At 45.0% G+C, this 16,275-nt stretch overlaps 1 protein-coding gene across 2 annotated transcripts in view; it reads left to right on the forward strand.

Moving 5' to 3' along the window:
• cdh23 (cadherin-related 23) overlaps positions 1-16,275 on the forward strand; it is a 422,443-nt gene that overhangs the window by 284,306 nt on the left and 121,862 nt on the right. For both annotated transcript variants that reach the window (XM_066679568.1, XM_066679567.1), the window contains exons 18-22: positions 1,200-1,272; positions 5,739-5,855; positions 5,971-6,083; positions 7,945-8,052; positions 13,554-13,743. In XM_066679568.1, coding sequence (XP_066535665.1) covers positions 1,200-1,272; positions 5,739-5,855; positions 5,971-6,083; positions 7,945-8,052; positions 13,554-13,743 — 601 coding nt within the window. The remainder of the gene's footprint in view (positions 1-1,199; positions 1,273-5,738; positions 5,856-5,970; positions 6,084-7,944; positions 8,053-13,553; positions 13,744-16,275) is intronic.

Raw genomic sequence — 16,275 nt, forward strand, 5'->3', positions numbered from 1 at the left:
GTTTGTCCCTCTTCCCCATGATCCGCTGGTTAAGTGTGACGCCACACATGATGATTCCCAGTTTCCGGGTCCAAGAAAAGGTCCAGGAGTTTCAGAAAAGGGAATTAATAAAACAGAAAGAAGAAGCAAACGTGTCTGTGGCCGCACAATGTGTACATTCTCAGCTCATTGTGATGTGTGTCGGCTGCTGTGCGGACTGACGGCGCTGCTCTGTCTCTGGCAGCGGAGAGAGATGTGTCTCCCGCTCACGCTCAGTGTTGTAAAGAGGTGTGCTACCGGCGATTGTCTTTGATACAATGTGGGTTTCAAAGGTTTGTACAAAGGTTGATGTGGAATAAGTAACTCTCCTAGTCCTCGTGCCCTACAGGGCTTCTGTATGTTTCCCCCTAATTCAGCTGCTGAGAGATGAACCACGTCATTCACAGAGTTCTGACAGGAACCACTTCACTTTTTAGAGAAGCGTACAGAGTCAGATTTGTTCTTAGCGTTGATTGGAACCAGACGTCTGAAGAGGGTGATTCTCCTAAGTAAATACGGCATTAAAGGGACCCTGGGGTGTGTTTGTGACAGAAACACAGATGTATGAGCACAGGCACATGCAGTAAATTGGAAACGAGTAGAAAGAAATGAATGAAGGAAGAAATCTGTCTCATCCCTCAACTTGAGCAAGACACTTAACCCCCAACTAATCCCCAGGGGGTGAGATGACTGCCCCGCACTTCTGTGTGTGTGTGTGTGTGTGTGTTCACTGCCATTGATGGGTTAAATGATTAAATGAAGAAGCACACTTTAATGATATGGCCGTGTACTGCCAAAAAAAGTAAATAAGTAAGTATTTCATTTTCTTCAGTGTAAAGCTCTCTGCTCTCTCTCTCTCTCTCTCTCTCCCTCACTCTCCCTCTCTCTCTCTCTCTCTCTCTCTCTCTCTCTCTCTCCCTCACTCTCCCTCTCTCTCTCTCCCTCTCCCTCTCCCTCTCCCTCACTCTCCCTCTCCCTCTCTCTCTCTCTCTCTCTCTCTCTCTCTCTCTCTCTCCCTCTCTCTCTCTCTCTCTCTCTCTCTCTCTCTCTCTCTCTTTCTCTCTATCTCTCTCTCTCTCTGTCTCTCTATCTCTCTCTCTCTCTCTCTCCCTCTCTCTCTCTCTCTCTCCTCCCTCTCTCTATCTCCCTCTCCCTCTCTCTCTCTCTCTCTCTCTCTCTAGGATCAGAATGATAACCCTCCAGAGTTCAGTCAACCTTCGTACATCATCAGAATCCCAGAGAACATGGTCGCAGGTAACTTCACAGTGATTCTCTCATCTGTAGCAAATAAGCTTTATTTTTTTACTCAGTTTAATTTCACTATGATCTCTCCTTTCATAACCCCTCCCCCCTCAGCACACTCTCGACAAACCCCTCGACAAATGTGTACAGTGTTAATATTAGGTTTTTACTCTGTGTGCTTCCTCAGAATGTTACAGTGTCCTTGGGCACTTTAGACGAACTCTGAGGACTGTGGGGTGTTTTCTCTGTCTCTGTTCCCTCCAAAAAGCCCCAATTTTGAAGGGGGATTAGATTGGATTGTCCACAGATCCGGGTGACAGTCACCTGGAGGAAACCCACGCAGACACAGGGAGAGCACATCACACTCCTTACAGACAGTCACCCGGAGGAAACCCACGCAGACACAGGGAGAACACACCACACTCCTCACAGACAGTCACCCGGAGGAAACCCACGCAGACACAGGGAGAACACACCACACTCCTCACAGACAGTCACCCGGAGGAAACCCACGCAGACACAGGGAGAACACACCACACTCCTCACAGACAGTCACCGGAGGAAAACCCACGCAGACACAGGGAGAACACACCACACTCCTCACAGACAGTCACCCGGAGGAAACCCACGCAGACACAGGGAGAACACACCACACTCCTCACAGACAGTCACACGGAGGAAACCCACGCAGACACAGAGAGAACACACCACACTCCTCACAGACAGTCACACGGAGGAAACCCACGCAGACACAGAGAGAACACACCCACACTCCTCACAGACAATCACCTGGAGAAAACCCACTCAGACACAGGGAGAACACACCACACTCCCCACAGACAGTCACCCGGAGGAAACCCACGCAGACACAGGGAGAACACACCACACTCCCCACAGACAGTCACCCGGAGGAAACCCACGCAGACACAGGGAGCACACCACACTCCTCACAGACAGTCACCCGGAGCTGGACTCGAACCCACAACCTCCAGGACCCTGTGACTCCAGTGGTGCTGCTCCACCGTGCCGCACTTTAATCATTCATAATTTCATTAAACAGGGTGTGATTTAATGATGGAGTAAAAGTTTAAAGTGTATCCATGTTTTCTTTCTGTGAACTCTATGTTTTATATGTTATTTTAACATTTATATAAAAGCATGTACTGAAAAGGTCACAGAATCCACAGACACAAGGACACAATGAGACGCTACGCAGAGGTTTTGAGGACACACAGTTACACAGTAATAAAATCTCAATATGGATTAACACATTTGGCCCATGCTCGTCCAGCCCCGACTGACCAAACCTGGCACGAGTCCAGACGCAGTTTTACAGCCATAAGCTCATTGTCTGCCGTCATTAAGACCATTTCTGGGCGAGAAAGAAGTTTTGCCATGAGGTTTTTTTTTCTGTGTGATTATTCCAGGGCTCTTTTTCCCCTCATTGTCCACTAATGCCTTCACATTCACATGGATCTTCCTCAGCCCTCTCTCTCACTGCAGGCAGATGTGCACATTTGTTGGCCACAGTTTCATTGTGAATGAGAGTCATAATGGACAGCCCCATTGATTTGAATCTGGCTTCATTTTATTTATTTGTTTTTTTCTGAAGACGGCGGCACTTAGAACCGCGGCGCTCTTCCCGGGAATAACTAAACGGCACTTTCCCTCCAGCCTGTGATTTTAGAGCGTCTCGTAAGAAAATCAGTGACTTCTCTCCTGAAGTTAGAGGCACTGTATAATAATCTTTACACCAAGCCCCCGTCGCTCCCTCTCCTCAACCTCAGTGTGACATTAATTTTCCCCCGGTGTGTGTTTATCGTCTTTGTGTTGCCCCTGATCACTGACATCACTTCAGGTGTATTATCATCTTATTTTGCTGTGCTGTTTTTTAAATGTGGGTGTGAGATGCCAGCAGATACTGAGTGTCCATCAAACAGAGAGAGTCTGTGTGTGTGTGTGTGTGTGTGTGTGTGAGAGAGAGAGAGAGAGAGAGAGAGAAAAAGAGAGAGATTCTCATCATTCATATGCATTTATTCGCTCTGTGTTGTTGTCCCAGACAATAGCTTTCCCTCCAATTGCCGGAGAAAATTACACTCATGCTGCACAGTGTCTGTCAAAGGGCCACACAGAGTGTGTGTGTCTGTGTGTGGATGCGCACATACTCACCCATAATGAATGATTATCTTTGATTGGCTGTATGTTCTTTATGCATGCCAGTGTTATAAGACATGCATAGTACCCATTTAATATAAATAACAATGTCCATTCATAATAATACACTATATCTCCAAAGGGTTGTAGGCAGCTTGTTATAAAGAATAAACCACAGCTTGTAAAATTCCCAATGAAAAGCATTGACCAACAGAATGGTGTGCTGTGGAGTAGCTGCACATGACCCGGTCACTATTCTCAATGCCAAGCACTGGCTAGTGTTGTGTAAAGCCTCACTCCAGCTGGTGCCTTTGGGATGAGCAGCAGTGGCAGAACTAATCCTCCCTCATCAGTCTTTGTACTCACTGCTGTCTCTGTGGGTGAATGTCTTTAATTCCTCATGACAATGTTCCAGTGTTGGGTGTGTGTGTCTTTATATTGTGTGTGTGTGTGTGTGTGTGTGTGTGTCCTTATTTTGTGTGTGTGTTTTATTTGTCTGTGTGTGTCTTGTTGGACTCTAATGTGTTCTTTATTGTATAATGTGAGGTGGTGTTTTTTGGGCTTTAAGGTCGTCTTTATCCTATCTATCTATGTCTTTATCCTGTCTATGGGGTCGTCTTTAGTTGTTATTATAATGAGATAATACTTTTTTGGTCTATGAGGTGGTCTTTATCTTGGTCTATGAGGTTGTCTTTAGTTTGGTCTATGAGGTGGTCTTTAGTTTGGTCTATGATGTGGTATTTAGTTTGGTCTATGAGGTGGTCATTGTTTTGGTCTATGAGGTGGTATTTAGATTGGTCTATGAAATGGTTTTTAGTTTGTTCTATGATGTGATCATTAATTTGTTCTACGAGGCGGTCTTTAGATTGGTCTATGAGGTGGTCTTTAGATTGGTCTATGAGGTGATCATTAGTTTGGTCTATGAGGCAATTTTTAGATTGGTCAATGGAGTGGTCTTTAGTTTGGTCTATGAGGTGGTCTTTAGTTTGTTCTATGAGGTGATCATTAGTTTGGTCTATGAGGCAGTCTTTAGATTGATCTATGAGGTGGTATTTAGATTGGTCTATGAGATGGTTTTTAGTTTGTTCTATGATGTGATTATTAATTTGGTCTATGAGGCGGTCTTTAGATTTGTATATGAGGTGGTCTTTAGTTTGTTCTATGAGGTGATCATTAATCAATGATGCGGTCTTTAGATTGGCCTATGAGGTGATCATTAATTTGGTCTATGAGGCGGTCTTTAGATTGGCCTATGAGGTGGTCTTTAGTTTGTTCTATGAGGTGATCATTAGTTAGTCTATGGGGTGGTCTTTAGATTGGAATATGGGGTGGTCTTTAGTTTGGTCTATGAGGTGGTCTTTAGATTGTCCTATGAGGTGGTCTTTAGTTTGTTCTATGAGGTGATCATTAATTTGGTCTATGAGGCAGTCTTTAGAGTGGTCTATGAGGTGGTCTTTAGTTTGTTCTATGAGGTGAGCATTAGTTAGTTTATGAGGCGGTATTTAGATTGGTCTGTGGGGTGGTCTTAAGTTTGGACTATGAGGTGGTCTTTAGATCGGTTTATGAGGTGGTCTTTAGTTTGTTCTATGAGGTTGTTGTTATTTTGGTCTATGATGTGGCCGTTAGTTTGGCCTATGTGGTGGTCTTTAGGTTGGTCTATGATGTGGTCTTAATTTGGTCTATGGGGTGGTCTTTAGTTTGGTCTATGAGGTGGTCTTTAGTTTGGTCTATGGGGTGGTCTTTAGTTTGGTCTATGGGGTGGTCTTTAATTTGGTTTATGAGGTGGTCTTTAGTTTGGTCTATGGGGTGGTCTTTAGATTGGTCTATGAGGTGGTCTTAATTTGGTCTATGTGGTGGTCTTTAGTTTGGTCTATGGGGTGGTCTTTAGTTTGGTCTATGGGGTGGTCTTTAGCTGTGACTCTCTGAAGGGAGAGTTATTGTGTCCCGTTCTGTAATAATCATAATTCCATTAGCACTCTGCAGTTTAACTCATCACTGCAGTTACTGTCCTGATTAAACTCATCTACCTTTACAGCTCGGTGTGTTAGTTCAGAGAGCATCGCTCTGTCTTCTCCCTCTATCTCCTTCTTTACCTGTAGTCTCAATCAATCTCCATCTTTCCTTTATCTTCCTCTTTCTTTCTCCCTCTTTACCTCTAACCTCCATCTTCAGCTATTCTCTGTACACTCTCTCTCTCTCTCTCTCTCTCTCTCTCTCTCTCTCTATTATCTCACTTATTTTCTGCTGTTATTGGCTTCACTCTCATGAACTCATTATCTGTCAGCATGATTGTACAATAATTGCTCTCTCTCTCTCTCTCTCAGGCGCAACTGTGTTGTTTGTGACGGCCACAGATCTAGACGCATCAAGAGAGTTCGGTCAGGCTTCTCTCATTTACTCCCTCCAAGGTCCCACAGAGTTCAGACTCAACACCCGATCAGGTTAACACACACACACACACACACACTCTCTGACCTGCAGCTTTCTTTTTTTTTTTCCGCTTCTGATGGGACAGTGAGGTTAAAGAAATATGTGTTTGTGTGTGTGTGTGTGTAGGAGAGATCACCACCACAGCAGTGTTGGATCGTGAGGTGAAGTCAGAGTACATTCTGATTGTGCGAGCAGTGGACGGAGGGGTGGGACCCTTACAGAAGACAGGAATTGCCACGGTACCAATACACACACACACACACACTATATATATATATAACTGATACAAACTACATTGGTCACTTCCGAAAGTCTGTGCCTGTCAGAGCACTCATAAAGGGTCAGTTCTCATATGGGACCACGGAACTCTCTGTGTGTCTTTCTGTTTATTAAACACAGATGCTGATTTCTTTCAGCAAAAAAATATGAATATTAAAATTGTCCGTATCATTGGAAGATCTTCAGTTTGATCTCCAGTGATTTCTCCAAGTGATCACAGCTGTTCTCGCTCTGGGTTTGTAAGAGCCCTCTCCCTCTTCACAGGCCTGGCCTCCTCTGCACTCGGTGGATATGTTCAACCCGATCTGAACCCAGAGCCCTTTGAGCTTCAAATATAGCTCAGCTCGACCCACCATCCTTCAGATGCATGGAAGACAAGCATCTACACCTTTTGAAATCTGAACAAATGAAACATACAAACGGAATAACTTAATAAATTAAGCTATTTACAATAATAAATATCTATATGTCCCCATCACCTCCAATAACATGAAATAAAGCTGTCTACTTACTTCATTAATGTACAGCTGTGGTGGGCTGTGGTGGGACTCTGTGTCTGAGGCGGTACACTGTGTAAAAACTACACCGTTGTGCTACCTATCGATACCTGCCCCACAGCAGCTCTGCGCAGGCTCAGACCAACAATTCTGAATGTGTTCATGTGTTTTTCATGTGTAAATCTGTTTTCCTTCAGTGTTCCAGAACTGTGCACGCTGAATCAAACGTGAAAAGAATGATACATTCATAAACAGTTCAATATCACCGTAATGACCTTATCTTTGCCCTCATACAGGGAGTTAGGCTGTGCATCTCCTGCTTTAACTTCGGTTGAGAGTATATTCTGACATGCTTCTTTTAACCTCATGTCCTACTGCTTTATTTATAAAAGTACACTGTGGTCGCACATTTCGACGAGGCAGCACACCTCGACAGAACACCGGGGTGTAGTATGACTCTCGCTGTGTTGTAATGTGTAATCTGCATGAAGTATCTGTATAATTTCTTCTACAGAGCCGCAGGAAGATTGGGCAGGGGCACGAATCAGAGTGTCAGGTTTGCAGACACAAACTCTGTGTGGCTGTATAGTCACAGTTTAAGTAGCTAGTGAAGCGCCGTGGATACAGAATGACGCAGCTGTTATAACTTAAAAGCGATAACTGACCAGCCGTGATATGATCACAATCGACTGGTTGGTAACCACTGTCTTCCATTATTTGACATTTAGACAAAGTGTTGTATGTGAACGTTGTGCATCGAGGTCTCCACACTGACGTCTCTGTTTGGAAGGATCTACACGTGTGGTGTCTTTAACTAAAACACAGTGGTTAATTATATTTGCTGCATATAAACGTCTACCAAATGTCACAGTGCTCTGCTCCATGTGTGTTGAGCTGTGCAGTGGTATAGTGTTAGCAGCAGACATGAAAGAGTAGGAAACTTTAACATTGTGATTATAGTGGGCAGAATTACCACGGTTAAAAAAAGTGCTGATATCAAAACTGAAATCATTTCAGCTCTTTTGCAGTTATTTAAATACATTTTAAAAATAGATTTAAAAGAACAATAAACTCTACACTTTTCTTAATTGTCCCTTGTCTCTTATGTAAAGCTGTAAAAGTCAAGAGTAAGACAGTAAACAATTGTATTAGGATTTGTTTATCAGGAAATCACTAATCACAACTCTAACCTCAGTGCTTTGTTTGTGGAAATATTTGCTGCAGAATTAAGAGACAGAGGAGATAGAATTTAGATCTTGTAAACTGTGTTAATACTCACTGGTTGTATTTGTGTGTGTGTGTGTGTGTGTGTGTGTCCTCTAAGGTAAACATCACCATCTTGGACATTAACGATAACGCCCCGGTGTGGCAGGACGAGCCCTATCTGGTTAACGTTGTGGAAATGAGTCCGATCAACACTGACGTCATCTCTGTAAGTATCCTAACGCTGAATGACCACTTCACACTTGGCTGTGTGAACTCTGATGTGGAATTACATCACTGTACAGCAGGGATAGTCGTTATTGTAGTGATAATGGTAGCGGAGCGGTAGTAAGAGCTGTGACAGGGCTGTGTGCCTCCGCGGATTTTAATATTCTATCAGTGTGAGATGGATTCACACCGGATTAAAATCACTCCAGTGTTGTGACGTTAATACTGCAGTAACTGCACACAGCTGAGATTCATACAGGATTAAAATCACTCTGCAGTCATTACTATGGAGCTGTAGGAGTGAATTTTTCCTCTGAAATTGACCCATCCAGTGGAAACCCAAACATGACTGTTTCACTCCGCTTGCTTCCTAATTTCCTCGACTGATAATCACAGCGGAGAGGTCTTCATTACCGTCCTGAACACGTCAAAACGTGAGGCTCACTTGGCTGTTATCTGTGTCATATCCCACACAGTTTTATTATCATTTCACAGCAGTGTAAAGGAGTGTGGACTCTCTGTGCCAGTGTTGATGAAATGATTAAAACAAATCACCAAACCGAGTTCGACTTATGAATGAGCCGTGGAGTGGTGACACTTTCAGAATCACTTGAGTTTTCATTTCAACTGTTTACGTGTACACAGTGAAACCAGATTACATTCCACCAGGACCATAGTGCACAGTGTTGGATGAACGGCGAGGAAATACATTATGGCTGAGCTTTCACATCCGAGCTCTAGAAACCGAGAAGGTGCTTGCAGTAGCAGTTACTGAACAACACCGTCCAGACTCTTGGCCTCCGAGGGCTCTTCTTTATCAGCGGAGATTAGCAGAGTGCCGTGCCAGTGCTTCATGGCGGAGAGGGTGAGGAAACGCTCTGAATGTCCTGCAGTCCCAGCACCCAGTACCAGGTCTCTCCAAGAAGAAAAAACCTTCCTAACTGTCAGTGGAAGTCGATGTAAAAGAGTTAATACCAAGTAATCTAGGAGTGCCCCCTCCAGGGTGGTTTCTTGCCTTGTGCCCAGTGATTCTGGGTAGGCTCCGGACCCACCGTGACCCAGGGTTACAGACAATGAATGAATGAATAATTTTGAAGCATTTTTATTGGTTCATGCTTCATGAAGAGCATGAGAGCATTTTGGAGAGCAGTGATACACCTGTCGCACGATATGTTCACTCACGTAGTTTACTTTAGTGGTGTTTAGTTTTGTTAGAGCGCGCGTGGTGGTATTAAGTATTGTGTGTGTGTGTGTGTGTGTGTGTGTGTGTGTGTGTGTGGTGTTTAGTTATTTTAGTGTGTGTGTGTGTGTGTGCGGTGTTTAGTTATTTTAGTGTGTGTGTGTGTGCGGTGTTTAGTTATTTTAGTGTGTGTGTGTGTGTGTGATGATTAGATATTTTAGTGTGTGTGTGTGTGTGATGATTATATATTTTGTGTGTGTGTGTGTGTGTAATTTAGTTTTGTTAGTGTGTGTATTGTCTTTATTTATTTAAGTGTGTGTGTGTGTGTGTGTGTGCATTTTTCGGTGTTTAGTCTTGTTAGGGTGTGTTTGAGTGTGTGTGTGGTGTTATTTAAGTGTGTGTCCATGCTTTTTAGTGTTGTTAGTGTGTGTGTGTGTGTGTGTTTTGTGGTGTTTAGTCTTGTTGGTGTGTGTGTGGTGTTTAGCCTTGTTGGTGTGTGTTTGAGTGTCTGTGTGTTTGGTGGTGTTTAGTCTTGTTAGTGTGTGTTTGAGTGTATGTGTGTTGTGGTGTTTAGTCTTGTTGGTGTGTGTGGTGTAAAGTCTGTCCATGAACTGTCCGTGCCCTGATCACGTTCTCGGACCCATGCAGAGAAAGAGAGGTTTTAATACGCCACAGTCGCCCCGCCTCGTAAACAGTCTTTCTACAATTCCTAAATAAACCCAATAGAGTTGATAACACAGTTATTAATGCATTTTACATAAAGCTCTTTATTTAATTTACTGTATTATTTCAAACAAAGAAAGGAAGAAAAGACACAAAGGCAGTGGCTGGCACCCAGTGGGAGTCTTGCTCCAGGACACTTCAGCAGAGAAAGGGCCGTTTATTCATATGTTCCCGTCCCAGGCCACGTCTGCCGTAAAACTGCCTAAATACAACAGGAGGCTGCGACCTGATTGGCCAGGCTTTTTTTTCTGATTGTTTTACTGCAAACTTGACAGTGAAGTCAAAAACCACTGCGTGTTTTACATCCAACTGAACGTTCCCTTCTCACAGCGGCAGTGTCTGACTTCAGATCAGTGCCTAATATTATATTTAATGACACCAGTTTTGAGATATTTAAAGTGCATTGTTATGTGGCTGGGTGTTATTTACGAGTTCTTGCTTTCCTTGGGGCAAATGCATTCTGCTTGTAAATGTTTACACGCTGAAGCCCCTCCGCCCTTCATCCTGTCCTATCGCTGGAGTATACTTGCTAATTAAGCCCCTGAATGTCCATTAATTAACAAGCTAGCGCCAAGCTTAATTAAGGGGTCCGGATGACTAATTAAAACGTAGCCCGGAGCCCAAATGCATAGGTAATTACCCTGCTGAACGCACAGTGCGAAACCTGTGGTCTTTTATACACTTAGAGTCACCGTGTTTGTGTTCGTGACTGCAAATGTATGTTCATTTCTTGGTACAGATTTTTTCTGTCCTCAGCTGCTCAGGTGGTGAGCCCCGCCCCTCCGGTTCTGATTGGCCAGTGGACTTGAATTGTGTGGAATAATTAGGCCTGTAATTGCTGGCCTTTGATGGTTTCCATGGTGATCTGTAATGTCCCGCAGCGATGGCGCAGGGGTGTCCCACCGGCCGCAAAAAAAATCACTTTCATTCCTCGTGGCACGGCAGGAAAAGGGGGAAAGAGAGGAAAAAGAAAGTGAACAGAAGCTAATGGCATTAATTGTAATGTGTTCCCACCGCTGTTTCTGTGTTACTGTAGTTTCCTACCCATTTAAAGACCCCCACCACTGTACACCCAGTGTTTAGTCTTTCTCTCTCTCTCTCTGTGTGTGTGTGTGTGTGTGTGTGTGTGTGTGTGTGTGTGTGTGTGTGTGTGTGTGCTGTTTAGTCTTGTCTTGTGTGTGCGTAGTTTTTAGTCTTAGTGTGTGTGGTGTTTAGTTGTGTGTGTGTGTTAGTATTAGGTCTTGTTATTGTGTGTGTTTGTGTGTAGTGTTTTGTTGTGTGTGTGTGTGTGTTACTGTTAGGTCTTGTTATTGTGTGTTTGTGTATGTTGTTGTGTGTGTGTGTGTGTGTGTGTGTGGTGTCTTGTTATTGTGTGTGTGTGTGTGGTGTTTAGTCTTGTTTTGTGTGTGTGTAGTGTTTAGTCTTGTGTATGTGTTACTGTTAGGTCTTGTTATTGTGTGTGTGTGTGTGGTAAAATTTTGTTATTGTGTGTGTGTGTTTGTGTGTGTTGTTATTGTGTGTGTGGGTGTGTGGGTGTGGTAAAGTTTTGTTATTGTGCGTGTGTGTGTGGTAAAGTTTTGTTATTGTGTGTGTGTGTGTGTGTGTGTGTGTGGTAAAGTTTTGTTATTGTGTGTGTGTGTGTGTTGTTATTGTGTGTGTGGATGGGCTACAGCAGCAGAATTCCACACTTGATTAGCCTCCTGTCAGGAATCTCGTGTGTGTCTCTAAACTAAACTGGATCATTGGACTGAGTCCATGGCTGTGGACAATGTCCCGCTCCTAAAACCTTCAAACATTCTTCTGTCCTGATCTTTACTGGGCACTAAGACCTTTGGATGTAAACCTGGTAAATGTGTCCTCAGTGAGGACCACAACAACACAAACACAGACGCAGCCTCTTACCCACAATTCCTTTAGCTGTGTGGTACTCACAGTCTTTACCGTGTCACTGTAGTTAGGCGTATAATCTCACAAACAAAATACATGATTCTGTCCCAAACACAGACACACCCTCAAGGTCTCGTGACCTCCGGGTCGGCACATGGCTAACGTCACCGCCGTGTGGAGGACCTCGGGGCCTAGGTGGATGTCTGGCACTGGGCTTTTAAATGTCGCAGGCTATCACTGGTACCCATGCTGACAGTGTCTCCCACTGCTGTTTCCCCCTCGTCTCACAGCAGGACATTAGTGCTGTCACCTCCACCTGGATCCTTTCACATCGCCGTGAGGTTAGTGGACTTCAAGTGGCCTGAAGGTCTGAACCCAGTGGTGCACCACTGCTAACAGCTGGACCAGGAACGAGCTCAGCACCTTGTGTTTCACATTTAAAGAATCTGTGTAAAATTAAAGTAATGGATTTTATAGAAGTAGAAGCCTGATAGTGTTTCACTGTGGGTGGAGAGTGGAGTATTGTAATTAGGCTCAGTATTGATCGGGTGAACTTTAAAATGATCTGCTCCTTACTGCTGCTTGTAGGAGCATGATCTACTTTTAACCCCAGTGCGCTCTCGCTCTCTCTCTCTCTCTCTCTCTCTCTGTCTCTCTCTCTCCTCGTCTCTTTCTCCTCTCTTCCTCTCTCTCTCTCTCTCTCTCTCTCTCTCTGTCTCTCTCTCTCCTCGTCTCTTTCTCTCTCTTTCTCTCTCTCTCCTCTCTCCCTCTCTCTGTCTCTCTCGCTCCTCTCTCCCTCTCTGTCTCTCTCTCTCTCTCCCTCTCTGTCTCTCTCTCTATCTATCTATCTCTCTCTCTCTCTCTCTCTCTTCCTCTGTCTCTCTCTCTCTCTCTCTCTCTGTCTCTCTCTCCTCATCTCTTTCTCTCTCTCTCTCTCTCCTCTCTCCCTCTCTCTGTCTCTCTCTCGCTCCTCTCTCCCTCTCTGTCTCTCTCTCTCCCTCTCTGTCTCTCTCTCTCTCTCCCTCTCCGTCTCTCTCTCTCTCTCCCTCTCCGTCTCTCTCTCTCTCTCCCTCTCTGTCTCTCTCTCTATCTATCTATCTCTCTCTCTCTCTCTCTCTCTCTTTCTCTGTCTCTCTCTCTCTCTCTCTCTCTCGCTCCTGTCTCCCTCTCTGTCTCTCTCTCTATCTATCTCTCTCTCTCTCTCTCTTTCTCTGTCTCTCTCTCTCCCTCTCTGTCTATCTCTCTCCTCTCTCTCTCTCTCTCTCTCTCTCTCTTTCTCTGTCTCTCTCTCTCCCTCTCTGTCTATCTCTCTCCTCTCTCTCTCTCTCTCTCTCTCTCTCTCTCTCTCATTGCAGTCAATGAAGCACAGAGATGCCTCAGCATTGGCTTCTCAATAATTAAAGACCCGAAGGCCCTTTTGTTGCTCTAATGACCAATTAAGCCATTTCCAGTGTTTCTTTATCGTGTTGTGAATAATTGATCGTCTTTTAAAGGAAAACGCACGTCAGGTTTGAGGCAACATTAATCTCCCACCGTGCCACTGTGGGGATACAGGACGGCATGATGTCATTAGCCTGTGTGTGTGTGTGTGTGTGAGAGAGAGAGAGAGAGCATATGAGATGTGATGTTTTCAGTGCTCACCCCTCCCCAACCATCACTCTGTTTACACTCTTCCCATCTCTCTCTCTCTCTCTCTCTCTCTCTCTCTCTAGGTGCTGGCAGTGGACCCTGATAATGGAGACAACGGTACAGTTGTGTACAGCATCAGTCCAGCAAACCCTTTTTATATTATCAACAACCGGACAGGAAAGATCCGGACGAGTGGAGCGGTTCTAGACCGAGAGAGCCTGGACCCGAGAGCCACTCAGCTCATGAGGACCATCGTCATCTCGGCCACTGACCGTGAGTAGCTCCAGCCACGTCACCTCAGGTCCGTTTGGGGCGCTGGTCGTATTGTGCAGAATTTGCTTGATTTAAAGTTGTCACTAGACCCAGTTTACAGAGGCATGTTCCAATCAGTTTAATCCTGGATTGCTGAGTAGAAATATAGAACATGCTGCGCCAATTCACCAGAGGCACTACATTTCCCATAATGCCTCAGTGTCTTTATATATTTTATTTATTTATTTAATCATTTATTCATTCATTCTTGGCACAGATTAATTGTAATTTAGGGCGGCACTGTGGTGTAGCAGGTAGTGTCTCTGTCACAGCTCCAGGGTTCTGGAGGTTGTGGGTTTGAGTCCCACTCCGGGTGACTGTCTGTGAGGAGTGTGGTGTGTTCTCCCTGTGTCTGCGTGGGTTTCCTCCGGGTGACTGTCTGTGAGGAGTGTGGTTTGTTCTCCCTGTGTCTGCGTGGGTTTCCTTCGGGTGACTGTCTGTGAGGAGTGTGGTGTGTTCTCTCTGTGTCTGTGTGGGTTTCCTCCGGGTGACTGTCTGTGAGGAGTGTGGTGTGTTCTCTCTGTGTCTGCGTGGGTTTCCTCCGGGTGACTGTCTGTGAGGTGTGTGGTTTGTTCTCCCTGTGTCTGCGTGGGTTTCCTTCGGGTGACTGTCTGTGAGGAGTGTGGTGTGTTCTCCCTGTGTCTGCGTGGGTTTCCTTCGGGTGACTGTCTGTGAGGAGTGTGGTGTGTTCTCTCTGTGTCTGTGTGGGTTTCCTCCGGGTGACTGTCTGTGAGGAGCGTGGTGTGTTCTCTCTGTGTCTGCGTGGGTTTCCTCCGGGTGACTGTCTGTGAGGTGTGTGGTGTGTTCTCCCTGTGTCTGCGTGGGTTTCCTCCGGGTGACTGTCTGTGAGGAGTGTGGTTTGTTCTCCCTGTGTCTGCGTGGGTTTCCTTCGGGTGACTGTCTGTGAGGAGTGTGGTGTGTTCTCTCTGTGTCTGTGTGGGTTTCCTCCGGGTGACTGTCTGTGAGGAGTGTGGTGTGTTCTCTCTGTGTCTGTGTGGGTTTCCTCCGGGTGACTGTCTGTGAGGAGTGTGGTGTGTTCTCTCTGTGTCTGCGTGGGTTTCCTCCGGGTGACTGTCTGTGAGGTGTGTGGTGTGTTCTCCCTGTGTCTGCGTGGGTTTCCTCCGGGTGACTGTCTGTGAGGAGTGTGGTGTGTTCTCTCTGTGTCTGTGTGGGTTTCCTCCGGGTGACTGTCTGTGAGGAGTGTGGTGTGTTCTCTCTGTGTCTGCGTGGGTTTCCTCCGGGTGACTGTCTGTGAGGTGTGTGGTGTGTTCTCCCTGTGTCTGCGTGGGTTTCCTCCGGGTGCTCCGGATCCCTCCCACGCTCCAAAAAAAAAGGTGTGAGTGTATGAGTGAATGTGTGAGTGTGTGTGTCGCCCTGTGAAGGACTGGTGCCCCCTCCTTGTACCCAGTGATTCCGGACCCTGAACTGGATAAGGGTTACAGACAATGAATGAATGAATAATTGACATTCATAAATATTTTGAGAAAGATATTCATTACATTCATATATTCATAAATAAAAGAAAGTCAGGTATGTTATAGCCACTTGTAAACAATAGATATTCTAATAAAAATACATAATTCACCACTAAAGCAAACAGTCGGATATTTCCTGCCCACGGAAAATAAATGTACGAGCGTGTAACACCTCCCAACACGAGTCACTCATGAGAACGTTGCTCACGGATGGTTCAGTTCTACACAGTGTGAGCTTAAATTAGGATCTGCACAAGGTGAAAAACACACTTCTCTCACATTTACCGTGAACCCTGTGTGTGTCAGAGGAGGCATATGTCGTTTTAAAGAATGGTGCAAAGCGGAGAAGGTCTGTCTCTTTCGTTCAAGAAAGTTCACTTAAAAGAAATGATATTTAATACAAGTTTATTTAGTGTACAGTTGTTTCACTGACCACAAATCAGTCTTTGAGTTTTTAAATTGTATTAAAATATTAATAAAACACACAAGCTCCTGTTTTATTCTTAAAATAAGTTTAACTCTCAGTCTACTTTCGCCTTATGTTTGTTTCTGCTGTGAATAAGAAAAGGTTTCCAAATCCCAAACATTCACCTTTGCTGCATTTTACACACTGCGTTGTTTGGACATTCCCTACAAACTTCACAGAACACCTCAGGTACCGAGAGGTCAAGATCGACCCGAGAAAACTGAGCTGCACCCAAGGGGATGACGCTGCAGACTCACTTTGCTTCATATTCTTACTTGGAAGGCGATGTCCTGCATGTCGTGCTGTGATATCATTTGTAAACAGCTAATAACGCTGTTGAGGGGACGCACAAACGGATAAGAGATTTTTGCATGAAGTGGGGTTAAATATTTACTTTGGCTTCCGTTGTGTGACCCGATGTGGTGTTTAACTTGCCCCTGGCTGTGGGGCAGTTGTTACTGTTGAACCCTGCCCCCGTCAGTGTGAGTCAGATCCTTGTGCAGGTCCTGCTTCCAGCTCTCGTGGTTTTAATCTTGTGGCTGATCGGTGTGA

Source organism: Hoplias malabaricus, chromosome 8 (genome assembly GCF_029633855.1).
Source record: "Hoplias malabaricus isolate fHopMal1 chromosome 8, fHopMal1.hap1, whole genome shotgun sequence".
Lineage (NCBI taxonomy): Eukaryota > Metazoa > Chordata > Actinopteri > Characiformes > Erythrinidae > Hoplias > Hoplias malabaricus.